The sequence below is a fragment of the Pezoporus flaviventris genome, unplaced genomic scaffold (assembly GCF_033815535.1).
Source record: "Pezoporus flaviventris isolate CSIRO_AGI_PZ_B2104156 unplaced genomic scaffold, CSIRO_AGI_Pfla_v1 ptg000006l, whole genome shotgun sequence".
NCBI lineage: Eukaryota > Metazoa > Chordata > Aves > Psittaciformes > Psittacidae > Pezoporus > Pezoporus flaviventris.
In genome coordinates this window covers 4,337,662-4,364,151 of record NW_026892554.1, presented here as the reverse complement: position 1 = coordinate 4,364,151, position 26,490 = coordinate 4,337,662, and the positions used below count along the sequence as shown (strand labels likewise).

General features: G+C 42.4%; 1 protein-coding gene across 4 annotated transcripts in view; it reads right to left on the bottom strand.

Annotated features, from left to right (window-relative positions):
* IGF1R (insulin like growth factor 1 receptor) overlaps nucleotides 1-26,490 on the bottom strand; it is a 179,318-nt gene that overhangs the window by 13,157 nt on the left and 139,671 nt on the right. For 2 of the 4 annotated variants that reach the window (XM_061446693.1, XM_061446695.1), the window contains exons 6-20: nucleotides 23,926-24,140; nucleotides 21,837-21,963; nucleotides 20,346-20,584; nucleotides 19,713-19,880; nucleotides 19,325-19,529; nucleotides 14,564-14,850; nucleotides 13,149-13,285; nucleotides 12,667-12,826; nucleotides 11,508-11,610; nucleotides 10,066-10,136; nucleotides 8,556-8,785; nucleotides 8,184-8,294; nucleotides 6,671-6,830; nucleotides 4,339-4,468; nucleotides 197-331 (exon numbers count right to left, since the gene is read on the bottom strand). In XM_061446693.1, the coding sequence (XP_061302677.1) occupies nucleotides 197-331; nucleotides 4,339-4,468; nucleotides 6,671-6,830; nucleotides 8,184-8,294; nucleotides 8,556-8,785; nucleotides 10,066-10,136; nucleotides 11,508-11,610; nucleotides 12,667-12,826; nucleotides 13,149-13,285; nucleotides 14,564-14,850; nucleotides 19,325-19,529; nucleotides 19,713-19,880; nucleotides 20,346-20,584; nucleotides 21,837-21,963; nucleotides 23,926-24,140 (2,478 nt within the window). Of the gene's footprint in view, nucleotides 1-196; nucleotides 332-4,338; nucleotides 4,469-6,670; nucleotides 6,831-8,183; nucleotides 8,295-8,555; nucleotides 8,786-10,065; nucleotides 10,137-11,507; nucleotides 11,614-12,666; nucleotides 12,827-13,148; nucleotides 13,286-14,563; nucleotides 14,851-19,324; nucleotides 19,530-19,712; nucleotides 19,881-20,345; nucleotides 20,585-21,836; nucleotides 21,964-23,925; nucleotides 24,141-26,490 lie in introns of all 4 variants that reach the window. The other 2 variants (XM_061446692.1, XM_061446694.1) reach the window with 1 other exon arrangement.

The window sequence follows — 26,490 nt, the reverse complement described above, 5'->3', positions numbered from 1 at the left end:
TCCTGGCCACAAGCAAAGTTGTTTTCTGGTCTAAGTATGATAAAACACTAGACCAACAGAGACTGCTCAAGCAGCACCTCACATTACTATCACTCATCACTACCCCTTCCTGCAGTAGATAGGGCAGAAGAGGACACTGAAGGAGCCAGGAAGAATGAACTGTGCACTGAGAGCAGCGGTATCTGTGGACACTTACAGCATATCAGGACAGTTGTCTGGTTTTTCCAGCAGGCCTCCTTCCATCACAAAGCGGAGCACTTGTTCATTGGTCATGCCTTGGTAGGGCTGCTCCGCTAACGTCGCGATCTCCCACAGCACGACACCGAAAGACCTGGAAAACAAACCAGCACTTTAGGAAGCCAAGCAACCTTCGCATGGGTGCTTTTCTTACATGATGCGACTTCGGTTACATGGTTCTGTACAGGTCAATCAATAAAAGAGCCACCGCAAACTCACTGCATTGACCAGCTGCCTTCTAACTCAGAGGAGATCTAAGCTGTGAGCTTGGCTGGAGGGCTGGCTCGCATCTCATCTCCCTTCCCCATGGCTTTGAGTTGAGACTTTCGGCACACCGTGAGGTGGGAAGAGCAGGGGAGAAGTGGGAAGAACAAGGGAAAGGAAAGATGCAGGTAAGGGAAGAAAAGGTAATTTAAAACCCCCTGTTCCTATCTCTGTGCTTCCAGGCTGGACGCACACCCCATCACTAGAGTCCGTGTGGCTGGGTGCAGGGAATCAAGCTGCTACTTATCAGCAATACCTGAGCCGCTCCAATCCGATTTAAAAGCTGCATTTCCCTGTTACTGCTCCAGCGAACACATGCCAGGCCCCTGCACCTCTCATCTGCCTTACCACAGAGCAGGCAAACACACCAACCTCTGCTCCCCAGGCACATAAACACTTCTTGGGTAATACCTTCCATTTATCCCTCCGCTTTGGTTCCTGCCACGCTCTAAGTCAAAGGTGCAAAGTGAGGATCAAAGCGTTTGACACACAGCAGCAAGCAACAAAGCCAATTGTGGAAAGAGACACGGGAGAAATGTGAATGTTCTCTAGCTTCTTGTAACCAAGACCCTAATTTACTGCTTCAGGAGCAAAACATTTCAGCCCCCAGGAGAACCTCAGTTATCCCCTTTTGCAACATGTATGTAACTCTGGTCTTGAAACAGAGCTTCTAGCTCCTTCCAACTAACTACAAAGGACAGCAGAAGTGAAACAAGAAGTCTAATAATAGGAATTGATTACTGGTGAAGAAAGCACAGTTATGTAATTGGGGAGTTTGGACGTAAGTATTGACACTTGCTAAAAATATCCCCATTTAAAATTAGCTTATTGAGCAGACATGGCTCAAACTGTCTGCGCTGAAGAGTCGTCTACTTTTAGAGCTGCTGTGCACAAGAAGGAACATCTAGATGTTGTCTTGTGTGGCTAAACTGCTGAGTCAAGCTTAGAGGAAAAACAGCACTGTTTCAATAGGGTATTGTTATGAAAACAGGAGTCCAGTATTATTAGCTGGTTATGGTAGAGTGGTTTTATCTTTCTTTCTCCACTGTATCTGAAATGGTTTGCATCTGGAGCCAGAAGCCACAAACAGACTTGCAATTGTCTGCCTTTCAGGGGAGGGAGGGACAGAGGGTCAGCTCAATGCTTTGGTGCCTTTGAAGCTGCTTTGATCGCTGCAGGAATAATGAGAACAAGCCTTGCACACCTACTACTCCTATTATCATAACAAATAAACTTATGTTGCTCCTTCAAGGCAACTGCCAGCTCAGAAAGAATGCAAGATGCTGAGGACTTATTTATAGACAAACACCCTCACCCTGAACAGGATTGCATGAAAACGTTCTCCTTCCCTAACGACAACAAAAACAGTCTTGTCTAATTACCTCATTCTCCCGTCTGAAAAGCAATAACAGAATGAACTGCTAAAGCAAAGCTCCACCCTTCAAAACCTCCAGATGCTCTTTCTGCAGTTTGCCATTTCACCTTACAGCTTATAAATCCTGCACTCTGACCACTCGCACAGTTGTCTCTTCTTGACATTCTGGCTTCTACAACTGATCTCGAAGAACGTGGAATCAGATGTCACAATATCCCATTAAACAGGCAGGAAAAGCAGTGTCAACGGTTTTTACTGTTTGACAAAAATAAATGGCCTCCAAAACAGCCAAGTTACATGGTTTACATGAAGCAACTTCAAAATCTGAACCAATACAAGGAGTCAGGGAGTTTTTCCTGGTGAAGAAACCTTCAATGCACGGTGTTTGGTCTGAAAGTTATTGGTAAGGATGCCAGAATGATCCTTTTAGCCACAAGCAGATCAAGTCAATAGAGAGTGTTTCACGACAGTGCTAAGTCAAGCTCTACTGCACTGGAATTCAGACTGGAATTCCTGAATCTGTAGCTGTGGATATACGTGGCAAACACAAACACAGACATGTTCTAAAGAAACAGCATATTCCTCATGTTGAAGCAGGGCTTTTGCACCTCAAGATAGCACACCCATGTGAACCAAACTGCTGAGTAAGTCACTTGTTACAAGTAAGGTGACCAAGAGGAACTGTGATATACTGATAAGAGCTGTGGACCTCCTCTCCATAAAGCACTTTTTTCCTCTTTATGCTTTCAAGTAAAAATCTGTCAGATTTTCCTCCTCCTTTTAAGGTTTCCAATCTTACGATCTTTGCCACTTTGCTTGATGTGACTTCTAGCTAGGATATCCCAAACTGTCCCACTGATAAGCTGCAATATTGTTTGCTCAACCCTGCTCTGGACTGAGTGACCGATGGACGTCAAATCCTGCTGACACTGAAGGGAGAACTCACGTGCTTCCTGCAACAACTGGAGCACTGATTTACTTCTGACGCCTGATTTGGCGTCACATGTACGGGGTTTTTTGTTTGGATTTTGAGTTATGTTTGATCAGTAACGTCACTTCACAGTTCTGGGCTAAAGGAAAGCCTGTATGGAACAAGTGCAGTGCGTCACCCAAGCTGAACACCTCACCTGCTGCAGTCCACTTCTGATACAATGGCTGGGCTCGTCAGTTCCTGCTGTATGGTAAAAGAGCAGGCAGGTTTTGCCAGCTCCTCACTCCAGGCTCATTCTACACCCAGGGATTTCTAGTGATATATTCCAAATATCTGTCTGCTTTGTGAAGCCATTACAAGTCCCAAAGTTCTTTTACTGCAGGGGACTGCCAAAAGCATGCCTGGGCTGTTCTGTTAGATAAATGGCTGATACAGAGCTTCCCCATCAACTAAAGATGGTTGTTTTCATCTACTTCCAAGTCTGAGGGTTACTGAATTCATAAACAAGTTACTAGCCATGTGCAAAGGAAAATTTAAGCAGCATTCTGGTGCTTTGCTTTTTTACTTGCTGCACGATTCCCCTATGAACCCTTCACACTCAGAGCTGGTGCTGCGGACTACAGTCCACCAGCTCCAAAATCCCCAAGCTGTTTAAAGAAAATGCAGTTTACTACTCGAATACCATTCCTACCGACTTCTAGACATTTGGAGGCAATCAGCTGCCAATTCTGGAAGAGATCAGCAGTAAAAACATCTTGTTAGGAAGGCAGAGAAGCCATAAAAGACAGAGTGTAGAGGTTTTGCCAGTACACGTTCATCTGCTGCCAAGTCCTCCCTACCTATCTGCAAAACCCTGGGGGGGGAAGTGTGCGAGGGGAATTGTTCCAGGGTATTATTTCTTCTAAGAAGTGTATTTTGAAATACCCTGAATGCTTCTATTAATAACTTCACAAATACAACAACTGGGCAATGTGCTTTTAGAGGATAAACTATTTCTGCATCTTGCGGTATATAAAACAAGCCAACAAAGCTCCAAATGGAGAAGGATATACACAGGGGAGATCTCCCAAGGAAAAACCTGCTGGTGTACACAACCCATTTGAGGGAAAGGAGAGTTGTTATTTACACAGAAGGTTTTGATAGAAAAGCAGGTCAGTACTAAGAGCCTTTCTATATTCTTGGCAACTTTTAATGCTCCTCTTGAAGGAGGACAATTTGGAAAACAACAGCTTCCTCCTCCAGGTGAAGGGAATGTTTCTCATTGCACAACTGATTTTACAACCCACAGCAGGAAACATGCCACCACCTCCAGTGTGGGATATCCATTTATTTCTGCTCTCTGAGAGCAGAATTTAACCTTGAGTTCCTGACTTTGCAATGGAAATATGAAATACAAAGCAGAATGCTTCGCAGTGGGAAAAAGAGAGCTACTTCTGAAAAGACAGGAGAAGATGCACGTTTAAGTCTACTAAAACAAGAGGCTAGAAAGAAGAGGGGCTAAACCAGTCTTGCCAAGCCCCTTTTTTGTTACCAGACATCGGAGTGCGTGGTGAAGACTCCATCTTTCAGTGATTCTGGGGACATCCAGCGGACAGGCAGCAAACCTTTTCCTCCTTTACGGTAATAATCTGTCTCGTAGATATCTCTTGTCATGCCAAAATCTAGGAGGAATAAATGTTTTCAGAAGGTGCAAGTGTTTTGAGTTTGCAAACGTTTCCTTTATTACAAGCCACTGTAACCAGCACAGAATCACAGTTTGGTGCAAAGACTCTGCAGTCTCTTACCATGACCCTGCCCTTTACCTGCTGCCGTAGGGCTGGTTAGCTCCCCTCCCCACAAAACCAACTGACTTCAGGAGGTGAGCAATCGGAATGATTTACACATAAGAAGTTCCAGGATTTATGCTCGAGCTTTGCAGGAAGCCCAGTCTTCTGAAGGTCACATAATTCACTGATCTGCTCATTGAATTCAATGATTTTCTTTTCCTTTTAAAGTGTAAAGAGCTCCTTTAGCAGTTAATACTATTGTGTTTTAACTGAAGACTCTCACATGTTGAGGGAAATGCTTCGCTTTTTAATTCTCTCCAAAGGTAATTTGCAATTCCTCTACAATATTCCATCTCAAATACAACAGAGGATTCATTTCTGACTAACACAGGCCAATACTTGGTGTTGCATGTATGTCCTTAACTGTAAACACGCAAGCATTTGCAAGACTTGGATCTAACACTGCTCACCTCCTGACTGTAACTCAGACTTAGTCCTGCATTTTTTCCCTGTACAATCAGTTTGACACACACAGAACTGCTGGGCTTTGGACCAGCCTATTTAAAGCAGTTACTGTGTTTTCAGTAACGCAAAAGTTAATAGATCAGGTGGCATCAAATCTCTTACTCATATTAAATGCTGGCTGCTCACACAGCAGACTCAGGGCAAAATCCGTTTTATCAACAGAGACCTGGAGTTTCCCCTTGTTTGCTGGGAAAAGCGGAGTGAAAAGAGGACAGAATTCCTCCAGTTCTCACTCACAGTCTTTATTACCAGTCCATGGAAGTCATTATTACCAGGCTTGGATGAGTGACCAGCCACTGATCGTTCTCATTCCTTGTGTACTAGGGACACTGGTACCCTCTGTGATTATGACTAAAAAGCCCATCTGTGCAGCTATTCCATCACTCCCACACACCAGGGTGACTTTATCCTGGCTGAATGGAAAAATCTTTAAAGATGTAATGCAAATAAGAAACAGGCAATGAGCAGAGGGTAGTGTAGCATAAAGCTCTTCCTCTGAGATCTAAACACCTGAGCTGGCGTGCTCCAGTCAAGATGCTCCCAAACCATTTCTCCATGAAGGGATCTTCAGCACTGGTACATAAACGAGAGCAGTGCAGCGTATTACGTGAAACGCTTTTGGGGTAACCATGTACCATCCTGAAGGGGAGAAATGCACCATCTCCAGTTCAAAGAACTGTAAAACACGCTGGAGAGGGGGAAGAGGAGGGAGAAAACTGGAGCGGGAAGGAGTGAGGCTGACTTCCCCCAAACCTGCAGAAAATGCACAAAATCCCCCAAAGATCTTATTTCCTAATTAACTGACTCAAAATGAAATCATTTTCTCTTTCTCCCAAATGACAGGATTACTTACACAAATTATCAAAATAGCTGAGTTAAGCTTAGAGAAAAAGAATTAGTTTCCTACAGCAGAAGGCTGTTGCTATACATGTTATTTTAATATGCACAACGCAAAAACAGCCAAAAGCTTAAAATCATCCTCTGGAGAGAAGTCTGAAAAAACTCATCTGACACTATTTTGGAGGGATGGTGAAGGGAAAAACAGCAGAGCAGAAGAAAAGCCATTCTGTTGTCTGGAAAGCAGAACTCCAGTTCAGACTGGAAAGCACCCAGCTTAAGTCAAGCCTTACATTCCACTTCTAAATCAGATAGACTTTAAAATGATACTAAAATTCCTATCCTTGAATCAATAAACAGGAGGTGGAATTATTTCTGCACATTAACAGACAAGTGAATGACACACCAGTGGCAATGACACCATCTACCCAGATGTCTGCAGCATCTGCACCTCCAATCACTGCTTCACTAGCTCTTTTAAACCCATATACTATACTATTTCCTCACTGGAACAACAGCAAATAGAGGTATTCCAAGAGTTTCAACTCAATGTTGACTGCTCACAGGTCTTAAATTGCAACAAGCCTTCAGAAGGAGCATGCTTCAGAAATTTAAACTGGAGCTAAGTTCTAAAAGGTCTTTTGAGCAGCTTTCAAAACAAGAAAATTCCTCTAAAATGCTGATTTTCTTCGAAGGATGATGGGGTTTGTTAGTGTAGAAGTCAAGCAAGCACACCTCCTATCTTCACTGTGAAGTCTTCTGCCACCATGCAGTTTCTCGCAGCAAGGTCTCTGTGTACGAATTTGTTGGCGTTGAGGTATGCCATCCCATCAGCAATCTCTCCTGCCATCTGAATCATCTTCTTCAGAGTGGGAGGGGCCTGGCCAGGATTATTCTGAGCAAGATTAAGAAGGTAAAACAGATAAAACAATCTGCAAGATACTGGGTTTTATCATTACTAGTTTTTAAATCACATCATCACAGTTCAGCCTGACATGATCCAGGCGAAACAAATACACCATAGCTTAGTGGGAAAACTGGCCATATCAAGTTGGGTTACAAACAGAACTCCCAAACAGCTCTTTCTATTTTAGGGAATTCTATTTAGGCCATTTTATTTTAGGGAATACAAGCCAGAAAAGACTTTGTGGTACAAGGATGTCCTCTTACGCCTAAATGCCCATCCTTATAGACATCCATCCCTATGAGAGCCAAGAAGATAGAAGCAAGAAAGCCCAGAAGGACCGACATGAATTGGATTCCGAGGAGGAAGAGATGGGTATGGGAGCTGCATGGTTAAATTATCAGTTAAGGCAGTGATCAGGCAAGCCCTCCATCCACACCTTACTGATGCTCCTCATACAGGTCCTCAAAAGAGTTTGCTCAGCTCTTTACACTGCATATCAAGGGAGACTGGGAATTTAGGAACAGACAAGCACTGGCTGCTTTGGAGAGCACCAGCACACAAGACAGAAAAGCCAAGAGCAGAGCTCATCACTTCGGTGATTTTTTTATCATGTCACTGTCCCTTTTAAAGAAGTTTGCTGAATTCAACCAAAACTATTTATACATAACCTGAAACATTATTAATCATAGATGCTAATCAAGCCCTTAGTTCCACAGTCCTGCTGGTATTTCCTGAATCCTGTATTCAGTATAATTATTTTCTGTATCCAATCACTTAATCAATCTGTTTTTGCTAGATGCAATGCCCTCCCATTTATACCTTATTCATTCTCTTGTGTACATACTTAGTGGCAAGTGACCTATGTGTCATCTTTATCGTTCAGACCCTCTATCATATGTGGCAATTTTAGCTGTTAGACTGACAGCCTACATATTAGAATAGTGTATTAGCTAAAATACTACATTTTTACTTCCTAGCACAGGCAACAGGCAGAACAGACAACAGGAAACAATTAACCTAACATGCATGCTAATTTTTAGTTTGATATCTTAATGAGGAACCAGACTGGACAAGAGATTTAATTCAAACCTAGAAAACAGGAAGGACTCAGCAACACAAGGGACCTATTCCATGCAGCACTCTGGGCTGTTTGCAACAGCTACCTCATGAAGAAACGTGTTGCAGATCACAGAGCAGCTCATGTTTTGTTCTTAGAGCTTAAGGAGAAGGGCAAGAAAGGCTAATTGCCTTTCCAGCAAACAATTCCAATGCTAGGCTGCTCCATTCAAGATGATTCTAACTGAAGAAATAAAAAAACCCATCAAGCTGCTCCTCACTCACCTCTGTGTCTGGCCTCAATGATCTCAGGTAACTTTTGAGGTCCCCACGTGTCATCAGCTCCATGATAACCAGTGTAGGCTGGCCCTGAGAAACAACACCAAGCAGCCGAACCTGGAAAAGACAAAACAAATGCTCAGTTATAAATACAGCTAATTGAACTGTAGGAACCATTTACTCATGTCGATCTGTAGCCTCGAACATCTGTGAACCTGCAGGAAAGGTCTGAAAACAGATCTGGTTCCACTCACTGACTCCTGTTTCACAGTAATGCTATAAAGCTGCAGAGTTGAACCTAAAATCCCAGTTCAGTGAAGATGTACCCTGAACGCCCTCATGCCAACAAGCACCACAGCTGTACGAATCGTGACTTACCACATGGTGACAATTGAACTCCTTCATCACTGAGGCCTCATTTAAGAACTCTATCCTCTCACGCATACTTGCAGACTCATTGACAGTCTTGATGGCCACCCTGGTCTCTGGCTCATCCTTCACAACTCCCTTGGCTATTCCCTCATACACCATTCCAAAGGAGCCTTGCCCAAGCTCCCGACACATGGTGATCTTCTCACGGGGCACCTCCCATTCATCTGGAACATACACTAAGGAGAGAAAGAACAGGCCGTAACGTTGTACTTGTCCAAGATGCATGATCACTGACTGCTTTATGATACCAACTGCCCAAAGAGTTCTATTGTAAAACACATTAAACAATGATGAGATTTTGAACAATTCACACCAATAGTCCATGGTCTTTCTCATACAGAGAAAGACAGACAGATAAATGGATGGATGCTTGGCATATAAATAAATATATAGATGGACTTGAAGTGGATTCGCTATAGTACTAACGTAATGATAGAAAGAAGGGTCCTCAAGGCACCAAAGCAGCATGGGAAGAGGTTTGAATCAATACTTCAGGCTTGAGCTTTTCTTGGGACCCTTGGTTTTCCAATTCTTCCAGACAGCATCAAACATACTTGATCATCTCTATCAGTTCAGTGTCTGCTGTATTCTCTATTAACAGATTGATTTTATGACTAGAGGGAAAGAGACTCTCTGATCTAGTAGGCTCTTTGCATGAAACTATTCTGATCACTTGTGCAAGCACTGCTGCACCAGTAAAAGCAGAACCTGCTGCTGCTGCTACAAGTCTTTGATCTGAGGCAGAAGAGAGATCTCAGAAGGTGCCTGCCAGGAGGGAGGATTGCCTCAGGCAAGAAGACATCTGAGTAGTCACTGATGCTGCTCCCTATCAGTCACCAAAGGAGGGGACAGTTGAGTCACATGCTCTGGATGGGTGAAATGACAGGATGCAAAAATAGAGGATTATAGCATGAACACTGACAGACCTTTAACCCTAATGGTGCCACCATAAAAAAATGTAACAGTGAAACAGGCTAAGCTCATTAGCCTCCTGGGCTAAAGGGAGTTTTATTGGGATGGGAAATGAAGAGACAGAATTGGTTTTTCTAAGTGTTACTATTTTCCACATGAGAAGCACACAAAAACAAGCCATGGATTTGTTCCAGTAAGTCAGAATAGGGCTTAAAAGGGCAAACATGAAAAACAATGAATTCATGAATTCTTCCTTTATTCCAGTGAAAACATCACTGGATGAGTAGATGATACTCTGAAAGTGAAGCTAATGCCTCCAAATTTGCCTCCACTGAATAAACTACAGGAAAAATGTCGAACCCTCCCCAGTTTCCACAGACAGGTGACACTGATATCTTATTAATGATGGATTCACATCTGTGCTAAAAAAGCAAAGAGAGAAAGCCGGTTTACAACATCCCTCTTCCAGATTCCTACCTTTCAAACTGGGACACAAACAGAATACATCAAAGTAAAAGCATCACAAGTGTAAGGCCACACTTACCATCTGAAGCACTGAAGTACTCAGGGTTCACAGAAGCATACAGCACTCCATTGCCCAGCCTGTCACTGTTCCTGTTGAAAGAACTTTGTTTGGTTTTTACTCTTTAAACCTAAGTACATTTCAGACCACCTCTTCTATAGTTTGCCCACCATTTGCTCAACCACAGAGTATTATTTACCGTACATGGAGAACATTTCAGACAAAGGGAACAAACCAAGTTCTTACTCCACCTCACATAATCAATGGGAAAACAGCCCAGAACAGCTTTCCCAGGAAGCCTGCAGTCTTCTTTATACCAAATCAGCACCAGAAAAAATGTAAACACGAGGTACTTTTAGCTGCTGGGTAAACTTCCTTTAAGAAAGGCAGCTGTAGGGTGATACACCCAGGAGACCTGTGGCTGAGAACACACTTTAACATCATCTGCTCTACTGTGGGAGAGAAGTGATCTAGCAAAGGACAAGACTGTTTTTAATGGGGAATTCCATTCAACTATTTCATAAACGTTTCTATTTTAAAAATCCCCCCCCCCCCCCCCATTTTACAGGGGTGTTTTTCAGAGTAAGACACATTTATTCAGCGCTATGAGGCAGGTTGTAGACACAAAATTATCAGACTTAGAAGATCAGAGACAAAACGTTCTCTGGGCTAGAACAACAGTTTAAAGAAGGATGAATTAACAGGCATTTAGCCTAGGAGAGCCCAAGGGAAAACCAAGCAGGTATTGTACTTCACTAGCTACAGAGCCCTTTCTGGAGTGCTTGAGAACTGGTCCTACTGTGTGCAGTGCTACAAATGAATTAGAGCTGGAAATAACAGGATACTCAATGAGCATCATTTATACAGGTGTAACAGAAAGCCTCCATACCTAGAAAGTGGCAAGGCTGAACACTGGCACTGACTTGTATTAAGCCGTCATCATGTATTTCAATTAAATAATAATTAAACAAATCACTAGTTATAAAGAACAAAACTGAGGAAACCAAATCAATGGAGCAGTTCCCTGGACTGCTCTGTCCCGGATGTGATTTTTTACGTGGATGTGAAGATTGCAAAAAACCTCTAGAATTTGCATGAAATCAAGTTAACCCAAACAGAAACTAAGTTTTCATTACTGATATTGACCCGTATTTCAGTCAAATACTCTGCTCATATAGGTTCAGCCTGCCATCACTGCCCCAGTGGACATGCTCCTGACGAGCCCTCCTCTTCCATCACAAACATGATACTGTAAAAAAAGCCTCCTGACATCTCAAGCAGAAGCCAGATGCTTGCTGGTAACTCTAAACTACCTCCTTTTACACACCAACAAAACAGAATCTGCTTCAGCTTCTCCAGTCCTCTGAATGCCTTTTCCCTTTATAATGTCTAACTTCATGGGCATGGATTTGAAATGAAACATTCCCCTCCTGCACTTTTAACCACAAGCTTATACAACTCACCTCTTTTTGTTAAAGACGTACAGCATTATCAGCAATCCCCCAATGATGAGCAGGAAAGCAATAGGGAGTGCAATTATCAAGTGCAGGAAGTTCCCATAGTTTGCTGCTGCAACCAACAAGAAAACAATTGTATCAGGGTTTCTATAAAACCTCCATTAACAAAGAAACATTCAAAACCCACTCAGTGTATTTCCATACAGGGAAGAAATCAAAGTACTCATTTTCTTGTCTGATGTGGAAAAATGCACTCAGAAACACTCCCTGACTGCAGATGAGTGGAATAAGAAAACAGGCAGTAAAAAGCATTGATTTTGTTCAGAACAGTGTCTGTCTGGGGTTTGTTTTCACAACTTATGCTTAAGGACTTATAGTTCTCTGTGAACAATATGTAATTGTTCACCTGCATATTCAGCTTCTTTCCACCTTTTGTTCACCTTGCAATTGCTTATACTTATATTTATAATATACACCCTGCTCTTCCAGTTCTTAGAAACCCAGCAATTAGAAAACCCAAAAGGAATAAAAGATGGAGCTGCAGTTTTCTGTGGATACATCTGCTCTACAACTAAATACAGAAGTTCTTGAGAGGGTCTCTGTGGACACTACAGTAGTGTTCTTATAACATATAAATTACTCCCAGTGCCTGGAGCAGCATCACCCTTTCATCAGGATGCTGTCTTTATCAAATGTCACTTGCAACAGGTGATGAAAAAGCATCTTGATATTTAACAAAATGTGCCAGCCAAAAATCTAAACAAATGCCTTGTTTCCTGTATTATTCTGCATTTTAAAGCAGGTTTCCCTTATGGCTCCAGGTTTTGTACAATCCAATACAACTCATGTTGTTATGGCTGCCAAACCATTCTTAGCATAGTTGTGCATCACAGGAAGCCACAGCAGTGTGTTCTACACACCCACCAGCTGCTTGCATCTCTCACACATATAATACAATGAGTATCAGAAAACAGACCACACCTCAGATACACCTCCTGGTTGTCAACACTTGCCAAAAACATGCAACAGAGTTCCCAAAGAAGCATCAGCAAATAAGAGGAGTGTTCAGAGTACAGGCAAGAGGCTCATATGCCCAATTACAGATGTCAACAGCAGGAATTGTAAGGAAGACCATTTTGACACAGTCAATGAACGTTCATCTTACATTTAGGTTGCACATAGAAAGAGACTGGCTCGGTCCATGACCCGTTTCCAGCTAACGAAGTGGCCTGGACTCTAGCAGAATAGTTTCCAGGGTTCAGGTGGGTTAGTTTAGCTCCGCCAAGCTTCTTGTATTCCTGCCTGGAAACACATTCCCGCTTCTCCTAAAACGCAATTTACAGTTCATGTTAGTATCTCCACATTCCTTCATTCTTAAGAAAACAATACAGCTGCAGGATAAGCTAATTTCGATAACTAAAAGCTCCATCTGATCAGGTTTTGTTTAAACGCCTTAAGGAGATACGCAGAGTTCAGGATTATCAAACAAAACAAGGGAATGACATGCTGGCTGGTGCTGGGTGTTTGAAACCACCATTTCTACCTGTGATCTGCAGCACTGCCCAGAAGCATGTTAAGAAAGATCCCATTTTGTGTATGAATTATGAGTTACAAGCATTAACTCTTGAAGAAATGTCAAATCCTCACCTCTCCATGCTGCCCATACTTGATTTCATACATTAGTATCAGCCCATTGGGGTTTGCAGGCTCCAACCACTTCAGGTAGACGGTATTCTCTTCTTTTGCTTCCCATGCTACCGTTCCTGGAATGTTATCTGCTCCCTCTGTAAAATATTTACAAGTGATGTGAGAAGGATACCTATTACTGAAACAGAAACTTAAGCAACAGCTGAAGGAAACGAAAGGTTCAAACCATTCTTTAGGTACCAAAGCACTGCAGTAAGTGCTACTCAGAGAGCCAGAGAACAAAATGCACTGATCAGGGAGAGGTTAGCAGTCTGTACTGCTGGTTGCCAGAAACATAGCACAGTGTATACAGCTCCACCAGGAACAGCCTCTGCCTTAGTCACTCTGCCGTGTGTGCCCAAAAACCTGTTTATCAGCATCTGATTTTTCCTTCTAGGCTTTCCACTGGAAGCTTGCAGGTAGCTGTTCCCACAGGAACGAGAATATGAAGACCGTTTCAGTCAATGTAAAAAAGACCACTTATTCAACAATGCAGTTGTCAGGTTTAGAAGAAGAAAACAGAATTGTTTAGCCTTTAATTTTCAGAGCCATGTGCAAAAAATCTGGGAACACTTATTTCCTTTTCCCTGATCTCACAGATTTCCTTATTTCCTTGAAATAAGCAATACTTTTTGCCTTTTTACTGACACAGCTGGATCTGGATTATGACAGTCTTTCTTCCAGAAACAAAACAAAATTGCTCTCATTCTGCATCAAATATTCCCAGACATCTGCTGGATTCAGAAGCTCTTTGCTGGATGCATATGAGCTTACACTAAAATCATCTCTATTCTTTTGAGAAGAAGTACAATCTGTAAAAGTCCCAAACCCGAGTACAGCGTTCAATGCTTCCCATTTGAAGTACTCTAGATGGGCACAAAGCAATACAGTGCCCCTCCTCTTTCGAGGCTGGACAAATGCATGGTCATTCTGTCACAGAAGAAACATTTGGCAAACATTCCCACCAGCAAAACTCTTTAACATCTGCAAACAGTTCAGAGTGAACACAGCAAAACTACACATTAGCAGAGAAATGTTCCCCTGCCTTCAGTGAGCATGCAGGAAACTGAAGAATGAAACCTTTCCACCACCATGGCTGCGGGTCTCACCTTATCTGGGAAACAGGCTCTCTCATAATTATCTCAGTAGTCGATGCACGGGCTTCTACCTTTGTCCAGATCACAGGACACACAAGAGACCAGTCAAGGACATTAAACTACTGGAGCAAAGTTTTATACAGATCCTATTTCTTTTCTTGCATAGAATTTCTTTATTATATCCCAATGTTTTTTTACCTGGTGGTGGAGAGTTTGAGGCCCCTGAGGTTGATCTGTCCCCATAAAATACAACAAAACTGTGCACTGGTGAGAGCATACCTGAAGGCATGGTTCTTGCAAAGACAAAGTTGGAAGCGCTACAACCAAGTGTGTCAGCTTCATGGTTGCAGCTGTGAATATCAATGCGGTAAAGAGTAAAAGGCTGGAGATGGGAGATGACGGTTCTCTCCTTGCCATCCACTTTGGTCTCAAAGAAGGGGTATTCCACCTCGCTCTCCTCTGCGTCAGAAACATTGGCGAAGTGATCTGGCCCAGTTGCGTTCCTGTTCCGAGTGGCCAAAGTGGCATTTGCGATTCGGAACACGTCCCTCCGCTTCCGATCGGGTCTGTGGAGTAAACAGGTTAAGGAAAGGTCTCTTTAGAGAAAATCCATTTTTATTCCAGCTCCAGGAAGACCGAGCAGAAAAAAACCCAGTAAAACAGGTAACTGCTATTAAAAAAGCTAAATAAGGGACACTGCAAAACAAGATGAAAGCTTTCTCTTAACCTGAACAAAACCTCTTTCTGCTTTGGTCAGACACCAACCAGAACTCTGAGGCTCACACACCTCAAGATGAACAGGCAAGCTTCTGACCTCACACAATAAACTGAGCAGCAAAAATGGCTTCATTGTTATTCAATAAGTATCCTAGGTTTGTATTTAGTGACAGCAATGTTGATGCTTCAAATAAAAACTGGATGTTAAAGGGTGAAAAGGTAAAGGGAAAAAAGTGTTTTGGAGCTTGCTGGATTAGCAAAGCCAACTCTCAGTAGGCTTAACTTTTGTTTCAGCTGCAATGAAATTACAGGTATCTGAATGTACTGCACTGAGAAAAGAAACCTGGAACGTAGCTGAAGACCACGAGTGTTAACCACCATTCATGTGTGCTAATTTGTGTATCTATTTTTGTCACCCAAACAAAAGCTCTGCAAAGGAACAACCCTCCTGTATGAGAAAGCACAGCACTAATGCTGTGTACAGCAAAGAGCAACTTTGCTTTGCCTTATAGGCATCGGTATGAAATTTATGCAGAGTTACAAACCTGACCATCTACAGCACCACCGTTAATTTCTGCAGTCTAGAAGCTGTTGTAGTGGGCAGGCTTGAGTACTGGTACAAGGGTCAACAGGACAATACTCTTACAAACATTTGGATGGTATTAACAAACCCACACGAGATCGCCACAGGATATACCTGTCACTTGGCTTGTGTCAGATCCCAGCCTCTTCTGCAGAGAAGCAGTAACTACACAGAGCACGCTGGCTGTTCCAGCTCCTGATATCCTAGTTCCTGAAGCCTGCAGCACTGCTCAGGCCTGGACAGCAATGAACCAGGGGACATAAAGAAGAACGTAGGAGGAGCTGCACTACAAAACCAGTTTTGGCTTCAATCCTACCCCACCTGAACCTCTTTGCCGGTGCCCATTTAATACCTGGACAGTGCAACCATTATCAAGGACAAAGTGAGGTCTAACACACTCCTGTCAGAGGGCCAGTTACAAACCAGGCACCTAAGACCTCCCTCAAACACCCAGCAGGAAGAAAGATGACTCAACAGGAGAAGCTAATTCACTGTCAAATATACCGTCTTAGTACACTCAGCCACAGAACAGCATGCTGCAGGGAGAGCCAAAACCAGGCTGACTTGGGTTTGAAATCTTCTGGCAGAGGTTGGATAAAATTTTAAGGTTTTTTTTTCCTTCTTCTTTTTTAGGAGTTCACTACAACATTCTCCAAAATCCCTTTACTATGTCTCGAGCAGTCGCTCTGACACTCTCCAGTGCTATGCAAACCACAGCACAGAAATAAACCAACACAAGGAAAAGACGTCCTAAGCCATCAAGAAATTCTTTGAAGCAACATACAAGCAAATGTCTTCATTTGTCACTGGAGTATGGGGAAATTCCATAGGAGATGTAAGCACTTGTGCCTCCTCTACACTGGAACTTACAGAAGTTACTAAACCCATTCAGCTCGCTTAGGATGAGTATTCATTTACTGCTTTTAACTCAGTAGAACTGCTAAAAGCACATGGGATGCTTAGGACAGAACTGATCGACATCTGCACAGATTCTGTGATAAAAGCAGTGAAAACAGAAAGTTCCTTTTCAACCGACCACAAAAGCATAGGCCAATGCAACAACCCAAAAGGCATGACTTGGTCTGTCATTGGGATTCAGAAGTTTCCACTCTTTGGTGGTATTTGGGGGGTTGCACAGTCCTACCCTGCATTTGGGGGAAAAAAGAGAAAGCAACACAAAACTTGCTGATAAAAGTAGTGTCATATGAGGAAAAGACCTGCAGGATAATCATGAGGCAAACACGATTAAAACATCAAGAGTTTTGACACCATTGCTTTGTGGTCAAGAAGCTTCCTGCTTTTGTGAAAGGCACAGATAGACAAAAACACTCATCCAAGGAAATAAGGACAAGTCCAGAGATAAAAACATGAAAATTCATCTATTCTGTTAAAGGAGAGGAAGGAAGAGAAATGCAAGAGAAAAATTAAAAATAACACTATAAAAAATTAAAACAAGAAATTAAGAAGAGCAGGTGAAAAATGAGGGTCATGTAACATAAAAGCTAACTCATACCCTATGGCAATTTTAGTGTTACTTCTCAGATACCTTCTACTACACGCAGAGCCCATCTCATCCTGCTCATTGGGGAACCAAGAAACTTGGAAGAAGAATCACTCATCCTCCTCTGGTTGTGTCTGTTCAAGATTAAGGAGAGTCCTAATGTTTGAAATCTACCTCATGAAGACAGTAACACACATGGGGTCATCCAGAAGTTGCAGACAAGATTAGATCAACATGCTTAAAAACCACCCAAACGTTCTCATGCTGTATTACATGCTGGATCTCTTTCACAATATCCTGGAGACAGGTAGAACACTGGAAACAAATACTACTGTTGAGACTTTACAAGAACACATTAATTAATTTCTCCTTTGGGAAAGGGGGAAAAAAATCAACATCAAGTAAAAAGCTGCTTAGATTTGTCCCATGGAGACGTTTCACTAGCTCATAATCTTTAATTTCCCTGACATGCAGTCTCTTTAAAGTTGCTTGGCTATGCAGCTATGTGAGTGTTGTACTTTATCTGCCCTTGCTGTTAGAAAACACACCCTAATGGCAGTAAGTTAAGAAGAAAAAATACAAGGGAAATGGACAAGCTTTCAGGAAATGCTTTGTGAACTGGTCAGTTCATTTGTTACCGAGTTCAAGGCTCTGCAAGTTTCCTTTGGGAGGAGATAATGTATTCTAAAGCCTAGAACAGTTTGGGTTGGAAAGGACCTTAAATCTCATCCGGTTCCAACCTCCTGCCATGGGCAGGGACACCTTCCACTAGAGCAGGTTGCTCCAAGCCCTGTCCAACCTGGCCTTGAACACTGCCAGGGATGGGGCGGCCACAGCTTCTCTGGGCACCCTGTGCCAGTGCCTCAGCACCCTCATAGGGAAGAGCTTCTTCCTTATGTGACAAAGCTCTGGTGAAATGAAAAGCTTCCTCTGCAACAGACTATGGAGTAGTTCAGACCTGACATCTGCCTTTCAAAACTCTTTATCGTGCTATTTCATAAAGCCCAGAATCAGATCACATTTACAAGATGTGACAGTGCTCAGGAGTTACATCCTGGCCAGTCATGGTGGCTGTTACTTCTCTGTAGCTCACCTTTGCTGCTGGTTCTCATCATCAATAGGGAAACACTGCACAAATTCAACCACAAATGTGACTCACACAGCTCAGATACAATACTTAGCACTTCTAAAGAGAGGCAGTATTTAGTTCTGTATTTTTTGGATAAAGTTATAAATCTCTTCACTTATCACAGTCCCAATACCAAACACAGCACTGCACCAGCTACTAAGAAGGAGAAAAACGACTGCTACTGCTGAACCCAGGACACAAGTCAATCCAACACATCCATGAATACATGTCCAAAAAACGGCAATTGAGAGCGATATAAACCAGTTTTAGTGAGGAACCACAGCACAGTTTGGAGTTCTCAAACACAGGAATTCACCATAAACTTGACCTGCCAACAGAGTCAATGAGATAACATGCATGATTGAAATCTGATTGCTTATAGACTGCAGCGTAACAGCTATACACTGTGAGTGAGGACCCAGGACCCAATTATCTGAAGCAGGAACAGCTTACGTGAAGGATAAATTGGAAGCTCCAGGATCAAAATCACCAATTAATTCCATAGTATCTATTCTATGCAGCAACATAAAATTGTTACTACTCCACTTAATGTGTGGGTAGTGTTTATCATGGAAGAGTGGGCATATTTAATACTTCTCTGCAGCACGGATCCAGGAAACCAATATGCCTTTTGCAATTAGTGCAGTGAGAAAGGAAGATGAGTTTCAATGCTGCGAGGTGATGATGCCCTCAATTGCAAAGGCAAATAAATCTTCAGATTGGAAATACAAGCACTTAAATGGCTATTGAGAGAAAGACCGCACCCAAAATCCTTTGTCTGCCACATGTTGCTCATCTCTGAAACCTTTTTAGAGAAATAGCTCCTCCAGTGACTCTTGACTCTGAAAAGAAACCATCACTCAAGCCCTTGAACAATATAGGTAAGAACCCTTACTATTAGCAAAAATTGAGAGAGAAAGAGATGAAAATTAGTGAATAAGGGAAACTGCAAAAAAAGGCTGTGGATTGTCTCGTATAAAAGGCAATGTTTATGTGTTTCAGATGTTGTCTACGTATGTTTTCATGTCCTGGAGCCCTCAGCAATATGAAATGCTAAAAAACTAAACTATTAGTTCAACTTACAGAGAGGAAGTGTCCAAAATCCATTACCTGGGGACAAAGATGGAGTTGTGAAGGAAGTTCTCAAAGACTTTGCGGTACTCTGCTTCCTCCTTCTCAGCTTGCTTTTCTGCCTCCGTCTTGGGACAAGCACAACAAGGTCCTTTTTCTCCCCCACAGCCCTCTGGCTTAGTGGGTTCAGTAGCTTCTTCTGTATCAATGGTCCCATCAGCATATCTTCGAATTGGGACTTTATCTTGGAAGAAAAGAACAGAAACAGTTTGTTTCTTCTCTCCCTATTATGAATATAGCAACAATCCATGTTTAGCCATTCTCTTCTAGTTGTGAAGCAGGGCACGGGCTTTAGCTCTTGTCAATCAAGTGCACTGGCAGGTAAGAGCCAGAGGCATTTCAACACAACCATGTTTTGTTTTCCTACCTTTGGAGCAGTAATTGTGTCTGTAAAGGTAACTGTCCTGAGGTTGCTGCTGCCATCGTACGATGTAGTACGAGAGGTTGCCATTAGGAAGAGAGGGAGGATTCCATTTCACAATCAGCTGGGATGAGGAATTTGATGCTGAAATAACATCTAAGGGAATGGATGGCACTGGAGGAGAAAACCAGAAAACTTATTTAAATCTGGAGCATTCTACAATGTATTCTAATGCAAGCTGTCTAAGTGAATCCCAATCCATTTCTATACTGCAAGAAAGAACACCATCCTATTTCAAAGACAAGATTTCCTACTGCTGCCCCACAAACAACAGCTATTAAGGGTTCAACTGCAACCACAAGCAGTTGTACGTAAATTTAACCTTCACCAAAGGAAAAAAAGTCTGAAATCTTAACTCCAAACAACTTTAGGAGCTCCCGAAGAAAGAACTGCCTGGACAATCATGAAGTCTGAATTCAAATGCTTTCAAAATCACTGGAAACTTTCTATCATTGTACATGTCATCTGCACGTAAATTCAATCTCTGTATTAACAACAGAACTTGCACCGGAATTCTGTTATTATAATGACCATACCCACAGCATTATAAACCTCTTCCCCAAGAGCCCAGCATCTCACCTGCAGCATTGGTTCGGATATATACAATTTCACTTTTTGCTCCATGAATGTGATGGTTTTCCATCATTGTGAGGGTAACAGCCTTGACGTAAATGGCGTATTGAGTCCAAGGTTTCAGTCCCTGCAGGAGAATTCCAGGATTGTTCTCTTTGTTCGGTGGCAGGTCAACATCAACCATGTTCCAGCTATTGGAGCCACAAGCATCTTGCCCATCGTACTCTGTCACATTTTTGAATGGTCTGAAATATTAGAAGAAAAAACAGTACATAATATTTTCTCCTGAAAATTTTCATATATTTATGCGTGCCTCACTCCATTGTTGCCCAATGAAGCAAATAAAGATTACTCGTTTTCCATAACAGAATAAAGCACAGTAAAATTTGTACCTACTTCCAAGTGGTACAAAATTCAGAGCTCAGCTTTAGCTGCAGGTTTTACCTTCAGTTACTAGCAACAAGGCAAAGTTCTCCAAGAAAACACTAAATTTACCTGTTTTTATCCAAACCAATGAAATGCTTCAGGCCTTTAGACTTTAGCTAAGCACATATGAAACAGAAGCATCTCAAACCAGTTGGTAGTGGCTAAGCTTCTTACCAAGAAGAACTCAAACTTCCATGACTGGCCATGACCAGTCCAACAGGCTTTTCTTCGCCTTTTATTCCCACACAATACAAACACACTTATTTAGTTCTACTTTTCCTAAGTTGCAACACTGGTGCAAGAGCATACGAAGCGCTATTCTTGTTATTAATTACTACAGACTAACCTAGCACTAAGTTTATTGCACCACTGCACACCACAACAATGACAATTCTTTTTCAAGTGATGCTGGACTTGAGCAATTTGAGCTCCTGTTTCTTGCAGTCTTGCTCCTTATGTCACCACCAGCATTCAGAACCTCCCTTTCACACCTCCAAACTGCTTGGAGAGTTTTTAGTGCGCTCATTTGTAGTTTTTACTATTCTAAAGCTGAGACACTACAAGGATGGGCAAAGGCAGGGACACCTCCCAAGAAATTAGGATCTTTCTAGAAACTGCCCCACTTCTTCATTGTCAAGATACCAATGTAGTAAACTACAAAAGGTAGGTAATCAAAATAACCCCAAACCCTGAGTAAACAAGTCATCAACATGATAGAGCAGACTCCTAATCTGTGATGCTCTGAAGTCAGTACTATGACTAGAGAAAGAAATGATCTGGTAAAGATGACATGACTTAAGAAGAGCTCCAAATTAGACCCCTGAGAACTGCCAAACCATCCACCTCATTTTTCATTTGCTCCAAACTTGAAGCTTTCTGATGGATTTGGAATCCACTTGTAAGTTTCCATCAAAATAATCCTCTTTTCAAAGGGGGCTTGTGCTCCACCGAGAAAGAATTTCAACACAAGCAGGACTCGAGGATGAAAAACGTAAACTGGGTGAGATATCCACCAGTCAGAATTGTCTACTATCTCTTGGTTATCATTTGTCTTGGACAACATCTACTTACGCTTCTTTGTAGTAAACAGTGAAGCTAATGAGATCTCTATAATCTGGAGGGCGATACCGTTCCCATGTTAGTTTAATCCGATTCTTGAGTGTAGTGTTGGACACAAAACGCAGAATGTGGCTTTCACCTGCAATACAAAAGGACAGGACATAACAGAATTAGCATCACATCACCTACTAGTTTTTGCTTCCTCTCAGGTATCAGTTGTAGCTAATTAGCCTTTCCAGTAGTGCCTAGAATACCACAGTATGCCAATAGCCTTTGTCTCTGTAGAGCCTCGTATTTCATCCTACTACATTTGATGCTTAAGGGTAAGCAGTGACCTTGGCAATCATTTCAGAACATGCTGGAACTACTTGTTATTTTGTTTTCTGAAGCAAATTTTCTTCTAATGCATCATCAGAAAGCTCTTGAAAACTACTTCAGACTCTCCCTGAGCGCGGAACGAAGTCCTGGTTATTCACAAGACTGGTTTCGAAGCACTAAATTTATCACCCAACTCCAGTGCACACACAGAGCAGTAACTGGCCTCTGAGCTCTCTCCTTCAAGGACAACTTCTGACAACTACAATTTCTTTTTCTGAAGAATGGACAACATGGAAAGGACAAAGGAGTTTACATCCCCATTCACGCGAGGCTGGCCCAAGAACTCCAAAACTCAGCTCATATACGACACAACCATTTGATGGCAGCAGCTTCCAGCTACTCTTCTGAACAGAGCTGGATGGAAGCTGGCAGCTTTGAAATGAATGGCTTCCCACTCCCAACTCACTGAGCTTTCCAATCCAGACCAAAATAGCGTTTTAAAAACTTAATTCTTGGATGAAGAAATTGTGTTCCAAGAGTCAACTGTGAGTTAGTTTCTAGCATTCCATAGAAGCCTGTGAAAATAAAGGGGTTTTCACCCTCATGTACACTGGCACGACTGGTGCTATCTTTTCAAAGGCAGTTTAGCTTTTGTTGATTCTTTTCCCCTTCTCCCAGTCAGAAAGCTTTCTGTAATGGTTTGTTTTAAAGAACAGGCAGCGGCTGGCACTAGCCTCAGCAGTAGTAAGGCCTGGCTGTGTGTCTGTAACTCCTCCAGGACTGCAAGCATTTGCTCTATTCAGTGTGCAAAGAATGGAGTGTGCTTACAACAAGGATCTATGCCATCTGCATTTATGCATCATGCCTAAAGAGACATTCAGCAGAGTACGTGTCCTAGTTTTGTAAACACCATCCAGAACAAGGGGACTTGACTTATACACAAGATCCATTTTAAATTTACCCAGCTCCAAGAACACCACAAACAGACCAGAGAAAAAGGCACTGTTGAGTCTAAGAGTTTGAGGTCAAATTTGTTGTCTTAACTTCTAGATGAGAGATTGCTTTTGACTGTGTTGGTTACACTTGGAGACCTGATGTGCAGACCTCCAAAGCCAGAAGACAACGCTCCAACAAACATGACCATTGCAAAACCCAAAGTGAAATGCAGAGACTGAGGTTCAGGAATAGCATATCACTCTAAAGTGTTTCCAATTGAAAAGCAAATAATTTGAGCATAAAGCATGGAAAACTGAGTTCACAACAAGCATTTCTAGCAACAAGATGCAGTATTTGGCAGCAGCTGAAAAGAAGCTTGAACATAGGAGTTTTAATGTCTATGGAATTGTTACTCAGCCGCCTCCTTAGTATCAAGGGAAGGTAGGTATCTAAGAGAGGAAAATACCTATAATGATGTGCATCTGCAAAGGAAAATGGGAAACTACTTCTTGTTGGATATACCAAAACACTACACTTTATTTCTCATTTCCCAGGTATGCTCCTATTGCTATACGACGCTGCTCACAAAGAAAGGGTACTTATAAAGCAGTTGTCTTCATCAAATGGTTTTTACAGGTGAGACAGTGACCACGTAACCACATAATTTTCCACACATGTGAACGTATTTTCACAGCTACATTTTGTAACTGAACAAGCTGAATGACTGAAATCCTACTGTAACTTCGCAACTCTAGATACTGCAATGGACAGCAATCTGGCAGTGGGATGAGGGCTTACTGTGACACCTTCTTATGCAGTCTGCCTTGAGATTTGTTTGTTTACTTACAAGAGGCTCTCTCCCCATTGTTCCTTGGATTTATGTCTCCTTTGCTCTGCCGCCCCTTGGTTCCTGAAACTTCCTCCATACGGTATATCTCAGAAACACACAATTTAGGATTAAACGCAAAGTACATCTTCCCCTCCTTGATCGTCAAGTTATGATGGTTCCAGTCCCACAGCTGCTGGAGATTGTGGTTGTCAAGCACGTAGAAGGAATAATTCCTAGAAGGTAATTTTTGAAGGAAAAGTATTAGTTTTAATTCATTGCCAACTCCAACATAGAATACCTTAATATAAGAAAACTTAAACACTGTGTTTCCTCTTATTAAACAGGTCTTCAGCAGAGTAAAGGATTTTCTTCTCTCCCATAAGGCAAGTTTTCCCTGAACACCCCCCTCTGGTCAGAGGCAGGGAAATGACTGTAACACAGGGCTCCGAGGCTGACATCGCACCATGTAAAGCGCACTCCAACATGTGTTTTAATAATCATATAGAAGCTGCTGTGAGGAATTAAATCCACGTCCTCTGAACAGCAGGTCTCTACACTGGATTTTCCGTTTTGTGGCAAGTGGGAAGCAATAACCTCGTATACCTTATGGGAGGAAAAGCATGGTGCGGTTCTGACAATAAAACACAATCGTGACCACAGCTGTCTTGCTTGTGTTTACAGAAATAACCATAAGAGTTTGCTCAGCGAGGTTTCCTGGCCTCTATGCCTTAGTTCACCTCTTTTCCTAATAAAGATTTCCTACACCATGCCAAGTACAGTTGCACCTATACATCAAAATCTGACAGTGAACAGTTGCACTGACTGCACAAGCACAGGATCCATGCTTGAAAGTACAGGACGAACAACCCACACAGCAGCATGTGTTGAGCCCATTCCCGAAGCCCAACAGTGGAATAACGTGAACATCCTGTAATTCCACAGATACTGAACACACAGTTGAGTGTGTAAATCTTAGTATATACTGAGAAGAAAGTCCTGGTACCATTCAATTGTGCTGAACTGGGAAAAAAAAACAAACAAGCAACAACCCAAGTGCAGCAGAAGCAATATGACAGGCTCTGCATCAGCATTAAGACACCGCCTACAAAGACACTTCGATTTTGAGATAGTAGGAACAGGAACACACAATTGGGAAATGACTTAAAGGTCTCTACCTGATGAATCTAAATCAAACCAGCCCATCATGGCAGCATTTATGATACTTCTATGAAAAGTCCCACCAGTATTAACTACATCAAATCAATCAGCAACACAACAGAGCCCTGCAACCTCTGCAAGCCATTCTGAATTGGTGAGCCCATGCTAACACAATTCAATTGGCTCTCTAGAAATCCTTTTAAGTACAGGCAGAGTTTCTGCAGGATAAACATGGCAGACAAACAATGAAGCTGACACACAAACACTGATGGTTTTCCTTCACCTGCTTCATTTAGAATCTAGCATTAATTCCTCTCTCACCCAACCTGAAGTGGAAAATGTGCATTCCAGTTGCTCAGACCACTGTTGCAGTTTCCTGTAACATACCAAGATGCTGAGTGTATCTGCAGAACAATGTGGAAGAGAAGTGGTTTCTCCTATTTCTAACTGTCCCCTAATTGCCCAGGAATTGACTGCTGCTGAAGTCAATATACTGGTACCAGTTCAGACAGATGCCGAGAAGAATGTGCTTGGCTGACAAGGCAGCACATACATGATAATGCTTTAAATGCATCTTGCCAGGAGAGCACAAGGATGCTAAACTGCAAGAGAGATTTGACAGACATCACCAAAAAAATGTGTTTATCTGAGACAACCATTAGTCTGTTAGAGTTGAGTAAAATCCCTGCAGCTCCCTGTGTACCGCTGAAGAGATGACGCCTCACCATAATTAGCTGTGTGATTAAGTGATGGCAACCAACCTGCTCAGGAAGGACCCAAAAAGCTGGATTGAGACTGAACACAACAAGCAGAGGTGTGGCTCTACAGTAACCACCTTAAATATTTAATAACAGCCTGGCCTGTCTCCTGCTCACAACTGTGGCAATGATGCTGCAGACACTAGAGACAGATCTTGTATCAAAGCAACGTGGCTGAGCTTTTGAGAGTGTGAATAAATGAAGCAAATCAAACACACGCAGGTGCTTTACACAACTGCACAGCGACTGGGCCAGAGCTGGGAGTTACTGTGGCTCATACCTTAAAGCCATCTGCACGAGTTTGAGCAGCCATCTGAGGCAAGGTAAACAGGTCCTAAGGGTTCAGATATACACTGGAAGTATAAATTAGTGGAAGTTATTCTAGCACCGTTCAAAGCACCAGGGAAAGCACGTTTGGAGGGCTATATACAGTCTCAGTCACAGGAGAGGTGCAGCTCTGCAGGGCTGGAGAGGTGGAGCAGAGGGCAATCAGAGTGCACTTAGGGCTTAGGTTATAAATAAAGTTATAAATAAAGATTATATCAGACTTTGGCTCTAACAGCTGTGGAAAAAATCAGGATGCCAAGGAAGATAGCATGGAAAGAATAAAAGATTCACTGTAGGAAAACAAAGCACTGACAATCAAACCGTGGAGACAGTAACTAAG